The sequence below is a fragment of the Trichoderma harzianum genome (assembly GCF_003025095.1).
Source record: "Trichoderma harzianum CBS 226.95 unplaced genomic scaffold M431scaffold_4, whole genome shotgun sequence".
NCBI classification, from domain to species: Eukaryota; Fungi; Ascomycota; class Sordariomycetes; order Hypocreales; family Hypocreaceae; genus Trichoderma; species Trichoderma harzianum.
The window spans coordinates 304,887-319,985 of NW_020209252.1; the positions used below are offsets into that span (position 1 = coordinate 304,887).

Sequence of the window (15,099 nt, forward strand, 5' to 3'; positions counted from 1 at the left end):
GATCCATTTATGCAGCGTAGCGCTCGTTGGCGCCGACAAGAAGGCATGGATGGCCCGGCCACTTCCAATGGCATCGGGAGAGAGGGCGGAGAAGGAAAACCATTGGGGAAAAAAGCACTGGAGGTTGAGAAACTGCATGTGCCTGGCCCGTCTACTGGTTGGAGGTTGCGCCTTCATTGAACACAGGGCGCCTCTTGCGCTTGTGCTTGTGGCAGATGCGCGCGAGAGGAGCTCAAGCTGTTTGCTTCCATTCGCCATCGAGCAGAGAACAGAGAGCGGACTAGGCGCCTCAACTCGCTGAAATCCTCTGTTGTCTTGGCGAGGGCCACGTTCTCCGGGAAACACATGCCAGGGACGGCGGTCCAGCGAGCCAGCGCACGAGGGAGGGAAATTCGTTACAGACACGACGAAGATGTTGCGGCATGCACTGGGCCTTTGGTAATATGACGAGGGCCACGGATCGAAGCTAAAAATATTTGCGTGCAACGTGCAGCAACACGGACATGCCTCGATAGCGCATGTGGCCACCGCTCGTTTGTTGGCGAGGGCCAGGCACGAAGCGAGATGCTGTCTCACAGAGAGATCTGTCGAGTTGAGTTGGGTGATGCCATCCACAGAGAATGATGCAAGATTTTGAGATGAATGCGATGCGGTGGGTTCAGGGGGGAGAGAGATGGTGAGACAGCAGAGCACTGGTACTGTACTGTACCTGTGATGATTGATTGGTGCCACGTCTATGGTCAAGTTTGAATGAAGTTGATGTGCACGTACCTGTATTCAGGCAGTACTCGTAGTTGTATTTGTTAAATTGTTAATGGTTAATGTGGTGGCATCGTTCCTGAAAAGAAGATTTGTGACGAAACTTAAAAACACGCAAAAAGAGGACTCGTGACAAGCACTCATGGCCTCCACTCTGGGTCCCGTGCCATTGTCTCGTCGATGTCTGAAGCTGCCACGGGCTAATTTCAGAGGGCGACACACGTCAAGGCAAGGAAACAGAGTTTTGGCCTAGCCAAACATGATCGATGGGCCGTATTGAGCGTTCTGGTCTGACAGAGAAACGGTGGCACCCCGAAATTCTACACACTTACACTTTTGTTTGCGGCCAGCCGGCGGCAGCAGGAGGCCTAAAAGGGCCAGTGCTGGCAGCCAGAAACTGCGGTGTGGCACTTCCAGATATAGATAGAGTTTTTCTATGCACCCATTGGGGAAATTGGAATTGGATCACTTGGCTTGTAATGGATGCTGAGTGCGTGTGTGTGTTGTGTGTGTTGAAGCCCAAAGGCCGAGCATGAGGCCCAGCGTACAGTAGGTACGGAGATGGTGGGTTTGAGGTGGACAGCGATAGTGCTGGATGATAGGATAGGCTGGACGGTGCATTGCTCGGCCCTGGAGCTTATACAAGTATGGATGAGTATGAATATACTCATCATAAATTACATCCATGGACACAGAAAAGCTCCGGCCAGAACTTGACGCTCCGTATCAAATCATGTACCCGGGCATGCAAGTAGCCAGGCACTGTACATTAGACCCGCCCCCACAGCCGGGATGCGACATTCTTGCTGAGATGTGCCGGTGCCCAAGACGACCCGGCCAGAAGACGAGACCCGCGAGTACAGTAGTAAACAAGAAAACTTAGTCCGGGCTCGTTGTTTACGGAGCTGGCTGGGGAGCCTGCAGGATTTGTTGTTGTTGTTGTTGTTGTTGTTGTTGTTGCTGCTGCCCGCTCTGGGATCAGATTACTGACCGTCTGTGCATGTGAGTGAGATACCTGGTAGTGAGCGACAGCACAACATCAGCCCTGGGGGGCCGCTTCTTCAATGCCCCGGCTCCGAAATTGGTTCTCCGTTTTTGCTCGGTGTAGACCGAGTGGCTGTTCTGCCACATTGGGAGATAACAGTCGTGATTAGCATCAGCAACGGGACGGAGTGGCTGTGAGCCAATTCCATGGATGTTGCTCTGTCACAAGCGCCATCGTTTCCCTTCAAGCCTTCAAGGGGGGGCCCCCGTTCAAAACGGGAGGCGGTACGTACCTGTACCCACGACAGCCCGTTTCAGCGGGGGTCCAGCTGGTCTCAGCCGCCCACCAGCGGTCGTGTTTCGCGCCAACCGAATTGAACTTTGTACATGTCTGGGCTGGTACCTCCCTAAAAGCCTAAGCTCCAGCGCCCCGAGCATCAGCGCCGGGGCTCCGCTGTTGTAATTAGCCCATTGATCGAGCCGCTAAGATTGCAGTCTCCAGACGGTACATGTAGCACTGCAGCGTCAATCAAACAGGCGCCTGTGCCTGTTTACAGTTGAGTCTGGTCGAATTCAATGTGTGTCACTGGGCTGGCTGGCTGTCCCATGCTCATGCTCATGCTCTCTCTTCCCATCAATCCCCAGTCATTAATCCCATCCTCCCGCTCGTTCGCTCACCTCACCTCTCAACTGCCCGCAAAGCAGGGACCGTAAGGCAGGAAATAGCTTCCTCATTTCCTGTCCCCTTCCTCTCGTTTTCCACCTTTCTTCATTTCGTTTCCCCCTTCTCCCTTCTCCCCCTCTCCCTGGCCTCTTGTCTGTTATCTACCCTCTGCATCCCCCCCCCGGGCTGGTGGGCTCGCAGTCCCAAAACAACCGCCTTATTTTTTCCGGCGGCACGCGTCTCGAGTTCCAGTCGCAGTTCCAGTTCTAGTTCCAGTCAAGGGAAAAACCCGACCCAACGTTTGCAACGGAAAAACACCCCGACGACTCGACACTTTCTCCTGCGGCCCAGGGAGACTCGCCCTCTCCAAACAGCACCCAAGCTGTCCCATTGACTTGACGATGCGCCTGCTGCTCAGCTCTGCTCAGCTCTGCCGGCTCGTCTGTCCAATTCGAGGGTGGTCGCCTCGCCAGTAACCATGCAGACGGTCCCCAGTGTAAGTTCCATTTGCTGCCCTCTCAAACGGCGCAGGTCAGCCCAACCGTCCGGCAAGGCAGCGATTGCGCCGCTCCACGCTGCAGGAAGGAAATGGTGCGGGAACATGAGCATTTTTGAACATCTTGATATTGCTGCAAATGCTGCTTGGGACCTGATCTAACACTACGTTTTTACTGTAGCTCATTGGGACCGGCACTGCCATTGCTGCAGCGGCCAGCGGCTTGGTATTTGGCCAGCCTGTCGAGTCAGCTCCCCCGAAGAAGCGACAGAGTCAGCTGAGAAAAGAAATCTCGTTTGATCGCGAACTGCCGGTGACTGCCTCAGTTGGTGCCTTGTCTCCCCTACGATACGAAGCCGAGTTCGATGCGCCTTCAATAGAGGCCGAGTACCCGCAGCAGAACGCAGTATCCAGCCCCATCACCGTGTCTCGCCCTCCGCTCTCTCGCTACCAGAGGCCGTCGCATCAACCTGTTGCATCGCCCAGGTCAATCCCTGACAGACGGTCGTCGTTGATGCGGGAAGCTTCAGCATCACCAACGCCAGAGGGGCCTAGGGATTCCACCTCGTCGAACGGATCTTGGATTAGAAGGCTCTCGATCCGTCGCCGCCCGTTATCGCGCCAGGGGAGTGTGAGGTCCAGGTCCAGCGTTGGGCCAGATTCGCCTTCGATTGCCCAGTCGTACACCTCGTCGGCCCCGATTCTATCCAGGCCGAATACTGCCGCCAACCCTTTGTCGCCCAACAAGCTTGTGAAGCGCTCTCCATCAGACCAGGCCGGAGACATTCCTACGCCAACACGTGCAAGAGCCAAATCGCATCTATCTATCCTGCGCCGGCCTGCAACGAGCCACCAGAGGTCTGCCACGCTTCACCATTTCCGCCAGAGTGCAGATTTATCGAGTCTGCCGTCGCCAGCATTTTCCTTCGACCAATCAGCGTCACTGCAAGAACATCTTCTGGCGCCTGTGCAACCCCAAAGTCCAAAAAAGATCAGCTGGGTATCCTTCTTTCATTCGCGCACAAAGAATACAGGCAGTGGTGGTAACCTAGCGAGCCGTCTGGGAGAGGGTTCCGTCCGTGGACAGAGCCTGTCCGGGAAGCGCATTGCCGTTGGGGGTCAAGATCGTCAAAAGGTACATCTCGTCAAGCCCAAGCTGGTATCAGCTACGTCAGTGCCTTCAATTGCGCCGTTACCCATGGAGCGACGACAGGAACTCAGCCAGGTCCGAGATGAGACAGATGTTCACGTGGACGATCGCTCAATTTCCCCCGAGAGCACGCCCACCGGCAAAGCGGCGCGACCTCTGTCTATGCCCTTCCCCCCAGTCGGCAATTGGATCTCGAGAACGTCGGGAAGCCTTCGACGACCGAAACGGGGGGCTGAGCCTGATGGTGTGAGCGACAGGCGGCACGTGTCAGCCCCCAGTAATAGCGGCGCGCAAATCGCCGTGGAGCTCGACTCTAAAGCGCCGGCGCATTCGCCCATCCCACCCAACTCTTTAGCACGGCAGGGGCCGACGCTGGATTCAGCAGCCAAAGTTCAGCTAACAATGCATAAAAGAAGCCATTCCTCCCCACTTCTCCCCGCTCCTAGAAACTCGAGTTTTCAAATCGAAGTCCCACGCTTAGGATCGCCTGGCGGGGCGGCCTCTCACCCAGCACGGCAGCACCAGCCCTCGGGGAGCTCGACAAGCTCCGCAGCCATGTCGCAGCTAAGAGCGTCGCCATTGCACGAGGGCTTCGCCGTCGCCGAAAGCTTTGAGAGCGACGCCCGCGGCTTCACGTCAGGGGATGAGGACGACGCCGACTACAGGAGTGATACTGTGTTTGATTCGCTGCGCACGGCAGCTTCCAGTCGCACAAGGGCCGTCGAGACACCCTTGGACTCTATTTATGACGACTCTCCCCCGAGCACTGCAGGAAATAATGGTAGGACCAAGCGCCTCTCAATACAGGAAATCTTGGGTCACACCTGGGGCGGTGACACAGACATCATGGAGGAGGACGAAAATACAGTGATGCCCACAGGGGTCGAACCTGTCGGTGCCAGGGCAAGATATTCTAGCCGCCACGTCTTCACCACCCTGCCTCGCATCAGCTCAGAATCGTCGCAGAACGGCGTCTCGCTCTATGCCAAAGACTTTGGTCGCATTTCGCTCGACGACGACTTTGACGAAGATTGGGGCGATGACGACGATGCCCATTTCAATCCACTCTCTCCCCCTTCCAAAGGCAGCTCGCTCGACTCTCGACACATTAACCCCAATGTCAGAGTTGCGCTAGCGAATCTGAGCCTCGACCACATGTCCGATATGGATCCGGATGACAGGCGCTTGACCAACTTGTTTGACTGGAGTGAGACTTCTTTTCACGAAAAGAGCAACGTGGGCGGTGTTCCCTTGCGCCCCAAGACGTCTTACGAAAAGCAGGAGCTCGACGCCAGGGGCGGACGTTCCGTTATTCGCAACCCTGTCCCGGCACACATTCGAAGCCAAAGTGTGCCTCTCTCGCACGCCATAGACGAGGCTAAACCTTCCAACGGTGCCAAGTACGGCACCTGGGGGCTGGGCTCAAAAGGAGTCTCTGAGGATTGGGACGAGGATTTCGAGTTTGGTGGTAACGCCAATGAGAACGATGGCACAGCCGACGGCAAGCTGTTCTCGGTACCCGAATCTATCCAGGCTTCGCAGCCCAGTGTGAAGGCGCATTCAGGACAAATCCGCGAACTTTCTTTACTCGTCAACGACCTCAAGCGACTGTGCCGCCATGGGCGCGATATGGACATGCTCGATGGCCCGCAAAAGACTTTGTGGAAGGAGGCTGAGGGCGTCATTGCACTAGCCTCGCCTGATGAGGAGGAGTCGGTAGACGGAGAAATTGATGGCGATTCTACTGATACGATGGATGAATTCGACAACAATGATGGGTTCTCTGATGATGAAGAAGATATTTTCGCTGATCTCTCATTCACCAAGCTGGACATGGCTTGGGATATCAAGGAGCCTATGTCAAAGACGGCTGTGGTCCGTGAGCGTCAATCCCCGAAACGACGATCTGTCTTTTCCCCCGACGACGACATCTTTGGTGGAAATTGGCCATTAGTGGACGATAACCTGCCTTCAGAACGCCCTAGTCGCACTCGGACACCCGAATTGCGAGCCGATAAACAGCAAGAAGCTGCCAACGGCGCTCGGTCGGTCATGGAGGCAATGCATCGCTCTACCCCCAACCAGGAATCACAACCTCATTCGGATACCAAGATGCATTTCGACACAAACAGCCTGAGAGTCTTGGTGAAGAGAGCCGGAGAGCTTCGTGATTCCTTGTCAGATGTTGTACGTCGGGCTGAGCAAATAACGCAGAGCCCTGCCGGAACTCCAAAACGCGAACGTCAACCCGATTCAAGTCCCGCTTTCACGAAAATGTTTGATGAACCTGGCTCAAGCCAGTCTCGTCGCACCATCCGACATCGTGGCAACCTCTCTACCTTGCTGGATTCATCGTCACCAGACAACTCATCCTCATCTTCACCGATGAACAGACGCATACAGACAGTGATTGCCAGCTAGTCTATTACTGTTCTGGTGCAGATGGTTCATGGTCTGCATCGCATCCAACTCTTTTCTTCCATCTTTGCTGCCTGATGGAATTTTCTGTACAGCAAAATGATCTTCCGTGTTTGTTCTATTTGCATAGCGACGGTTTCGGGTTACCATTTATTCGATTAATGCTCCATGATAATGCCTAACACGCTTACCAATTCGATGAACCCCCTTCTCAACTTAGATCAGTGCGATCGACGAAGCCTGCCAAACGTCTTTGGTTTTGCTGCATAGTCCTGCTCCGCCAGAAATTCACAGCAATGACAAGGCAGTCCGATCGCATCCTGCTCACGCTTCCCTATTTCATACGCATCCGATCTGCGATTCCTCTTGAAAGGAGATCCACGATAATTCATTGCGTATAATATTAGTCCGGTTAGGACACAGTGACATATAGCCCACCTGTTTTTTTAACAGCAAGTAGGGCAATGTGACAGCTTCTTAAAGGTGTCAAGGAGATGTGAAGTGGTTTTCCTTTGTCTTTCATGACCTTTTTTGTATGAGTTGTTGGCCATGTCTCATTTGACAGGCCGACGAGCTACGAGAAAATAATGAACTTGTGGGTAGAGAGGGTGAGAGAAGGGGTAGGGGTGGCTCAAAAGGCTGCTATCTCTTTTCTCATCTCCTCTTATACCCCTTATGCCAAAAACAACAAAAATCGAACTATTAACGAGTCTAATCAATGAGCTCCGACACACAGAAGGGATAGAGCAAGCCGATACAGAAGCTCATCCCCATTAATGACAACGATGGCATCATCATCAGCACCTTTGCTCGCGAAGCAAGAGGAAAACATGCCCTCGACGGCTAATCAAAAGCATAAAAAAAAGTTCAACGACCAAAAAAACACAAAGCAAAAGGCGAAACAAGCTTAAAGTGGTAACACTAAAGAAAAAACAAATCAAAAGGAAGGGGGAGGGACTTGTCGGATCGGAAATACAACAGGATATACACAGTGGTCGGCAAACGAAAGCATTGGGTCTGGTGTTTGAAACATTTTTTCTGTAAGCATCGGCGCAAATACACCTCGCGCGTATCTGGTGGTTATCTTTTCTTATTATCCCATTCCGCGATTCTTCTCTTCTCCCCGCCTTTTTTGAAAGGTTCTTTTTAGCTTAACGAGGTGCGCATGGATAGAGAGCTCTGAATGGCCATGACATGAACAATGACTTGGTGCATGAAATGTTTTGCTTCCTTGCTGATTTTTTGTGTGAAGGGTGATTGTTTGTTTGTTTGTGATTGAGCGAGTGAATTGTTCGATTTGTGTTTGATGTGGTTTTTTCTTGCTTGACTTCTAGTATATACTTTTGAACCTTTTCTCTTTACACTGGACTGGATTTCTTTTACACCGGACTGGACCTTTTCTTCTCTTACAGGATTCGTGGCTACGATAAGGGGTATGGGTTTGGTGGGTTAGGATACTGATAGATGCTGATACCTGGGTTGTATTGATTGTTACTGAAATATATACTTTGTACCAACTGCTTCCACCACATTACCATCCTCCAATCTCCATCACAACAACTACATAAAAGAAAAAAAAAAAAACTCCTACTCATATCATCCATCCAACAAAAAGGGTATCTCCCCTCCTTACCACAACTTAGACTACACACTTTTACCTACTCATAAGAGTAGCATTGTCCTATTTTGTTTTCCCCCCATATCAGAAACCCTGCTCTTTTTCATCTCGATTGATAACACCGTATTAGGTCTGGATCTCCCCCTCCCCCCCCCCCCCCCCCCCCCCCCCCCCCCCNGGCCCAAATTCCCGCATCTAATTGCTCTCCCCTGTTCAGCCCTGAAACCCAGTGGAGAATGTAATATCCAACGACGCTGATCAATCCTCCAGCCCAGCATGGTTCATCAATGACCGGGGTAGAAGGATAGCTCTTCTCCAAATCAAGACGAAATGCACGTCAGCGCGGCTTGTCGCTATCAAGGGCTCCCTTGCCGCCACAATCAGATGGTTGTGGGATGCGGGAGGAATTCCAAAGGAAGCTTAGATCATCGAGGACGTGGCTGGCTGAGAAGGGCTCCGCATTAGGAAGCGCTGGCCGAAGGGCCGTGAGAAGAAGAAAGAAGAAGCCTACTTGCGGCTGGGCGGCAAGAAGGAGATGCTCTTTGATCGCCCGAGGCCCTGGTGGCGGGGGGAAGGCAGCTCGGAGATGAGTGCCATGACGGAGGGATCGAAGACTGGGCGGCTCTTGACAGATTGTGAGCGATTCAACCTAGTGGGACGAGGCCTGGAGGCATGATTCGACGACGACGGAGCTGCTGCCGCCGCGGAGTCCTTTTGCACGTCCTGAGAGATTCTCTTGAATGCCAACTTCCACTGTTCTTGCGTCATTAGGACAGGCGTGGAAGTACGGACACCGGCTGCACGTGCGGCAATGGCTGGGACAGGGCTCTCGGCTGCGGCCGAGGATACGGCCGGGCTGGGCGTTGCCTCTGAGCGAATTGCGAACGCAGTTTGAACGGTTGGGCGCTTCTTTTCAGCTTGCGTCTTGCTCGGGCGCCAAAGATAGCCAGAAGCGGCCTCCTTGTTAGGCGGGAGAGACCAGAGCGATTGGCTTTCGATTGAAGCAGGCTCTGAAGTCAAGACTCTGCGGGAGGTAGAGCGGGTCATTGGCGGAATGTATGATTCCCATGCCTTGGAGTCTGGCTGAGGTAGGCCGATTGAAGCCTTTTTGGCGAGGGGAAGAGTCCACAGCGAGCTACTGTTAGCCCTGACGGACTTCTGAGCTGCCTTGATCTCTTGAGTAGCTGACACCTTTGACTTAGCCTTCCATACGCCATCCGATTGAGTCTCAACGTTGGACGTGGGCGACCACAAGGATGTGCTTGAAATGGTAATAACTCTAGGAACATACGCACTTCGATGGCTACGGCCAGCTGGAACGAGGTAAGCAGTCCAAAACTTGGCATCTGGCTGTGGCAAGCCCAAAGAAATCATCTTTGCAGGCGATGAAGACCATAACAAATCCCTGACCACCGCTACGGCAGGTTCAATGTGAGGCACCTGAGATGGCTTTGCTACTTGACTCTTGGAGGGCAATGACTTTGGCTTCCACACTCCACCGGAAGGAGACTCGATGGACAATGCAGGTGCCCACAGAGATGTGCTAGTGATCATGATAGGCCTGGGCACATAAGCGCTTCGATGGCTACGGCTTGCTGGGAGGAGATACATGCTCCAGGTCATGGCATCCGGCTGCGGGAGACCGACGGAAGGCGTCTTTGTAGATGGTGCAGACCACATAAGATCCTTTACCATCTTCAAAGAGGAGTCGGATCGAGATTCACGAGTTGGCTCGACGAGTAGTGATTTTGCCTTCCATACACCTCCTGAGTAAGGAGCAGCAGCTGGTGAGGGCTGCCACAATGAGGTGCTCTTGATGGTCTCGTATTTGAAACCATTCGCCTTGTGGCGAACCGAACGAGCTGGCAGAACAATGTAAGTATTCCAAGTCTTGACATCAGGCTGCGGGAGACCAATGCTGGCACCTTTGAAAGGAGTGGGCGCCCAAAGCAAAGTCTTCTTCTTCAAACTCCACAGTTTTGTAGAGACCAACTCAATAGTCCTCAGGGGCTCAGCAGACCACATCACAGTGCTTTCAGTCTTAAACTGCTGCTCCTTCCGAGAGGTTCGGCGAGCGATACAGCTTCCTGGTTGAATGTATGCATTCCACGCCTGGATGTCTGGCTGTGGAAGTCCCAATACACCATTGCGAGTGGCAGAAATCGGCGACCACAATGAGGGAACGGTAGCAAAGGTGGCAAGGCTCGTTACCTCCACCGTAGTCTCCTTGGGTGCAGGGCTCCATACACCAGTTGATGCACTGGGCCTGATGATAGACTTGGATTTCCACAGAGATGTTGAGGCAACAACTGCAGGCTGAGGCATCCGAGATGCTCTGTAAACAGTGCGGGCTGCTGGTGTGATGTAAGAGTTCCATACACTGGCATCTGGCTGTGGAAGTCCCACCGTGGTGCCATTGGCGAAAGAGAGCGGCAGCCACAGCGCAGCAACAGCAACTGTTAGGAGCTTGGCCTCGCTTTTGTTCACTGGAGACCATACTCCATTCGACATGCTAGGCTTCACAGTGGGCTTCGATGCCCATAGCGATTTTGATGTAATTCTCGCGGGCCGGGACATCTGAGTTGTCTTGCGGACGCTGCGTGTCTCTTGGGGAATATAAGCGTTCCAGAGTCTGATATCAGGCTGGGGCAGGCCAAGGCCAGAGACTTCTCCAGGGCTCGGGGGTGACCAGACCAGAGACTTGACGGCAGTCAGAGAGACTTTGGAAGACTCGATCTCCTTTTCTTCCTCACGATGAGACGTGAGTGAAGCCCACAGACCACTTGTGTAAGAAATACCAGCTGAAGCAGCCATCCACAACGAGCTGCTTGACAGCTGAGCATGCTCCTCCATCGTCCGAGGAATCGTACGTGCGGACCTAGGAGCAGCGGTAAAGTACTCCCATGCTCCCTCACTGGGCTGCGGTAAGCCCAAGAATTTTGTTGTCTGACCCTCCATGTCGCCTGTCCAGAGAGTAGGCACTTGAGAAACGTCAGGGGAGTTTTCAGAAGCTAGAGTAACAGGAATGAAATCATACGCTTCCTCCTTTACACTCTCAGAAGCTTCTTCAACTGGAGATGTAGCAGAGGGAATGTCGTCAGTGACAGACACTTGATCCTCCCAATACTCCTCCTCGCCAACCATGAAGAGATCGTCACGGGAGCCGTCCAGATCGCTTTCCAGCAAGCTGGCAATCTCCCAGAGCGTGTTCTCGTCAAATCCATCATCGTAGTCCTCATCTTCATAATTGTCAAGGCCGTTATCGATTTCATCATCATCAAGGAAGCTCTGAGCGGGTGCTGGAGGGTAATTCATCTGCGCCTCCTGAACTGAGCCCAGAAGCATGGACTGAGGAGGGTTCATCCGACCGCGGCCGCTGGACATGGTGCCGGAAAGGCCATTCATCCGGGGAGGGACTCTGGCCGAGTCTGACTTTTCGCCCCATGCGAATTGGAAGATGCCAAGAGAGCCAGTCTTGCCGGCAAGCGGCTCTGGGTTCTCGACGATGTCTGGGAGCGCACTGATGCGCTTGCTCTGTCTGGGAGGTCGTCGGGTGACTGATCGTGGTCGTGGAGCAGGCTGTTCCAAGTCTGCTAGGCTAAACCGGATTGTTTCGGGTTCAGCAGGTTTGGCACTCTCGGTCTTGAGCTCTTCTGGTTGAGGGAGCACCGCAGGAGGCTGGGCCTTGGGTGTTTGAGCCTTGGGGGTCTGGGCCTTGGGGGTAATCAAAGAAACGTCTTCAAACTCGACTGGAACATCAAGCTTGCTCTGAACATCCTCAGTCGAGCTGTTCAGGACTTCATCCAAAGCCAAAAAGCTTGTAACTGTAGAAACTTGGCTTCTTGGCATCAGAGCTGTAGACAAGTCTTTGGTTGAACCAGTGCCTTCCACCATGCTATCGTTATCGCTGTCCTCGCCCGACTCATCAGTATCCGGGGGAGTAGGGCTACCAATCTGGGATAACCGGTTGGTCACGGAGATCAGGCTCATTCGCCCGGACGCTGAGAGGGATCGGCGATTGAACTTGTCGTCTCCAGATTCAAGTGTTTCCTCCTTGAGTAATTGGTCTGAAGACTTTGACAGGCGATGGCTGGCTTCTTCCTTCAGTGCCACGATCAAATCGCCAGCACTTGCGTTGAGCTTGGTGATGGGGATCATCTCAAATTTGCTAATGTCGACGCTGCTGCGTAGCGAGTTGATGCCTGGCGACGAGACAATGGTCGACGGGGAACTTGGGCCAAGATCGACCTTGAGCATCTGCCACTGAGATTCCTGAGCACCCATTTCGGATTCCAAATTGGCCAAGATGGTCATTCGCTGCTGCTCGCTAATGGTGGCACGAGAGTCTCCATTCTCCGTGTCGAATTTCTTGAGCTGCTCGTGTATTCTATCGAGAGCCTCCTGGTCGGGCTCCACGGGTGAGGGCTCAGCTTCAATCACGACAGTTACATTGGCCGGCCTGTACAGGGCCAATGGTTTTGGCACCAAGAGCTTTCGGCTTCTCCTATCCTTGAGCTGAGATGAGAATGAAGGCAACTCTTCACCAACGCGATGGTGCCATGAAACCATCTGTTGAGCAGTGGATTGGTATTCACTCTCATAGGTCGTTGACGACTCGTATTTAGACATATCAAGCACAAAGGGAGCTTCCACCATCCTGTCGTCTTCCTCAGTGACCCGGTTCTCGATAGGGGCAGTTTTCGGCGGCACCGGTGCGTTTCTCAGCATCATGGAGAACTCAGAATCGACACTCTCGTGCTTCAGGGGGCGCTCGCTGAGAGAGTTGACCATTGTTGAAACTGCTGTGACCTTGAAATCGGTAGCAAACACAACTGACGAATTTCGGCCAATGGTTTCCTCATAAGATGACTGAGTGTTGACTGATAATCGGCTGTTGTAAGACAATCGAGGCTCGTCAGCGGTCAAAGAAGTGTCCACACTGAATTTTGAAACGCAGAGGGCGCGTTGTGTCTTGTTGTCAGAGCTAGGCATTTGGAAACCTTGGTCATTTGGAACGACTGTCCAGACGCTTGTCCCGGCCATATCAACAGCAGCATCTTCCGAAATTTTCGGCTGCTGTCCCTGGTATTCCACAGGAACAGCCGGCAAATCGGGAACGAAGGATGTTCTTCTGACAGTCTTGCGTCTGGTGAGCGATCCAGGAGATGTCGCGCCATAAGTACTTTGCGACAGAGTCTTCACACCCACAGGAGAGATCAGGGGGAGGTTAGGCGTGGAGACGATGGTAAACTCATCCTGAGAGGGGAGCGCAGAAATTCCCAAGAGCTCAGATGCGGAAGCCGTAGATTTGCGAGGAATCGGTCTCGGCCGATGAATCATAGATTTCCGGGATGGAGACTCGACATCCTCTTCTGGTGCAGGCACGACCAAAAGAGTGGCAATCTCCTCTTCATTGTTCAAGAACATGATTTGCTGGCCGTCAGACTTGCTTCGTTGGTTGGTGAACATCCGAGTTGCTCGGGCCCTTGGATTTTGCGGCAGTCCTACTGTTGCCCTCCTCTGAAGAGGGGTCTTCGTCTCTTTCACTTCTTCTTTTTCCACCGGGGGTGACAGAGGCGCACGCCGAGAGGGTCGAATATTGTTCTTGACGGAATTGCTTCGAGGTAGAGATGCCGTTCGAGGATCTACCCAGAACTCAGAGACGGGTGGCGGGGGCGGTGGAAGTGTTTGACGAGGTAGAGGCACTGCTTTTGCCGACTTCTGCTCCTGGGGACTGAACATTGACGACGTAATCCGTGCAGTCATGGGATCCATAGTGCTGACGCTGAAGCGAGAAACGGCCGGCAATGCGTTGATATCCTTGGTGGTTCTTGACTGTAATGGCTTGATAGGAGGCGGCCTCTTGGTAGATCTTGGCGGTGGTACCAGCACTGTTGTCGCAGCTTGGAGGGGAGCTGATTTGGGCGTTCGGGCCTCATCCTTTGCCGGGATCATTGGCGGAGAAGGTGATGGACCATCGCCTTGATAGGGCTGTCGAGGGGACCGTCTCCTTGTTTCCTCCATACCAGGGGAGAGCTGCACGGCCGAGGTCATGGCAACTGAGGGCTCTTCGACAGAGAGGAGGTTTCGACTGTTCTTCGGAGATGTAGACTGGGGGACCGGTTTCCGCTTAGATGTCTGCAACTTGTCCATCATATCTCTAGTAGATAGAGCCCCATCCAGCGCTGCATCGATATTTGAAAAGGGGAGAGGTCTCTGCTCGCGGCGCTCTCGCTCCATCATGGCAGCAGTAGCCAGGTCAATGGTCGGAATGTGGTCGAAGGTGTTCGGCTCGGTGCCCGCCGGCACAATTGGTTTCGAGATGACAACTTTGCCTCCATTGAAAGCCTTATCTGACATCTGCTTCTTGTGATGCACTCTGGGAGCTGCAACCTGAGCTCGCATCGGGGGGAACAACTCACCCTCAACAGGAAGCCCACCCATACCCCTGGTAGCTTGGCCGGTTTCTGGCTGGCTGATAAGAGGCAGAACACCGGCCACTCTTGTCGTAACATTCTGCGAGGGAAAAGCCTGGGCCTGGAGGCCTCGTGTTGGTTCCTCGATATGTGTTGTGGACTCGAATGACACGGTTTTCTGAATCTTGAGAGTAGAAGCCGATGGCGAGGAAACGAAATTCTTCATGGACAGGGCAACGACGCCTATTTGGATGTGAGTCTATATATGCTTGGGGGTAAATAGTTGTCACATACCAATTAGAATTAAAAGCCCAATAGCAGGCATAATTGTTCGGACAGCGAAGCCAGATGATTTGAGTCCGAGGAAAAGAGGAATACTCAACTATAGTTGCTACAATTAGCGTTTTTCCTTAGCAAACTCTAGTACCAGAACCACTCACTCCAGTCCAGATGCCAAGTCCGGCAGTAACAAAGATCAAGGCGTTAGTCCGAGACAGCTCTGGCCTGAGGGCGTTGCTCTTCTTTGCAAGAACAACCTTGGTCGAGAGAGCCGCAACCATGGCAACGTCAGTCACCATGACGATGACACCAATA

The 15,099-nt window shown here is 53.2% G+C and overlaps 2 protein-coding genes across 2 annotated transcripts; one reads left to right on the forward strand and one right to left on the reverse strand.

Annotated features, from left to right (window-relative positions):
* Window positions 1-2,230: 2,230 nt before the first annotated feature.
* Window positions 2,231-6,474, forward strand: M431DRAFT_518072 (hypothetical protein; the record flags this gene model as incomplete). Its single annotated transcript, XM_024920357.1, has 2 exons — window positions 2,231-2,453; window positions 3,318-6,474. Exons 1-2 carry the CDS (start codon window positions 2,320-2,322, stop codon window positions 6,472-6,474), a joined length of 3,291 nt encoding a protein of 1,096 aa, XP_024775990.1. The 5' UTR covers window positions 2,231-2,319.
* A 1,789-nt stretch (window positions 6,475-8,263) lies between these two features.
* M431DRAFT_506058 (hypothetical protein) lies at window positions 8,264-14,275 on the reverse strand. The gene has a single exon (XM_024918747.1). The coding sequence runs from the start codon at window positions 14,243-14,245 to the stop codon at window positions 8,597-8,599; it is 5,649 nt and encodes a 1,882-aa protein (XP_024775991.1). The 5' UTR covers window positions 14,246-14,275; the 3' UTR covers window positions 8,264-8,596.
* Window positions 14,276-15,099: the final 824 nt, after the last annotated feature.

Coding starts and splice junctions, on each gene's coding strand:
- M431DRAFT_506058 (XM_024918747.1), bottom strand. CDS start 14,245: ATGATGGACAAGTTGCAGACATCTAAGCGGAAACCGGTCCCCCAGTCT.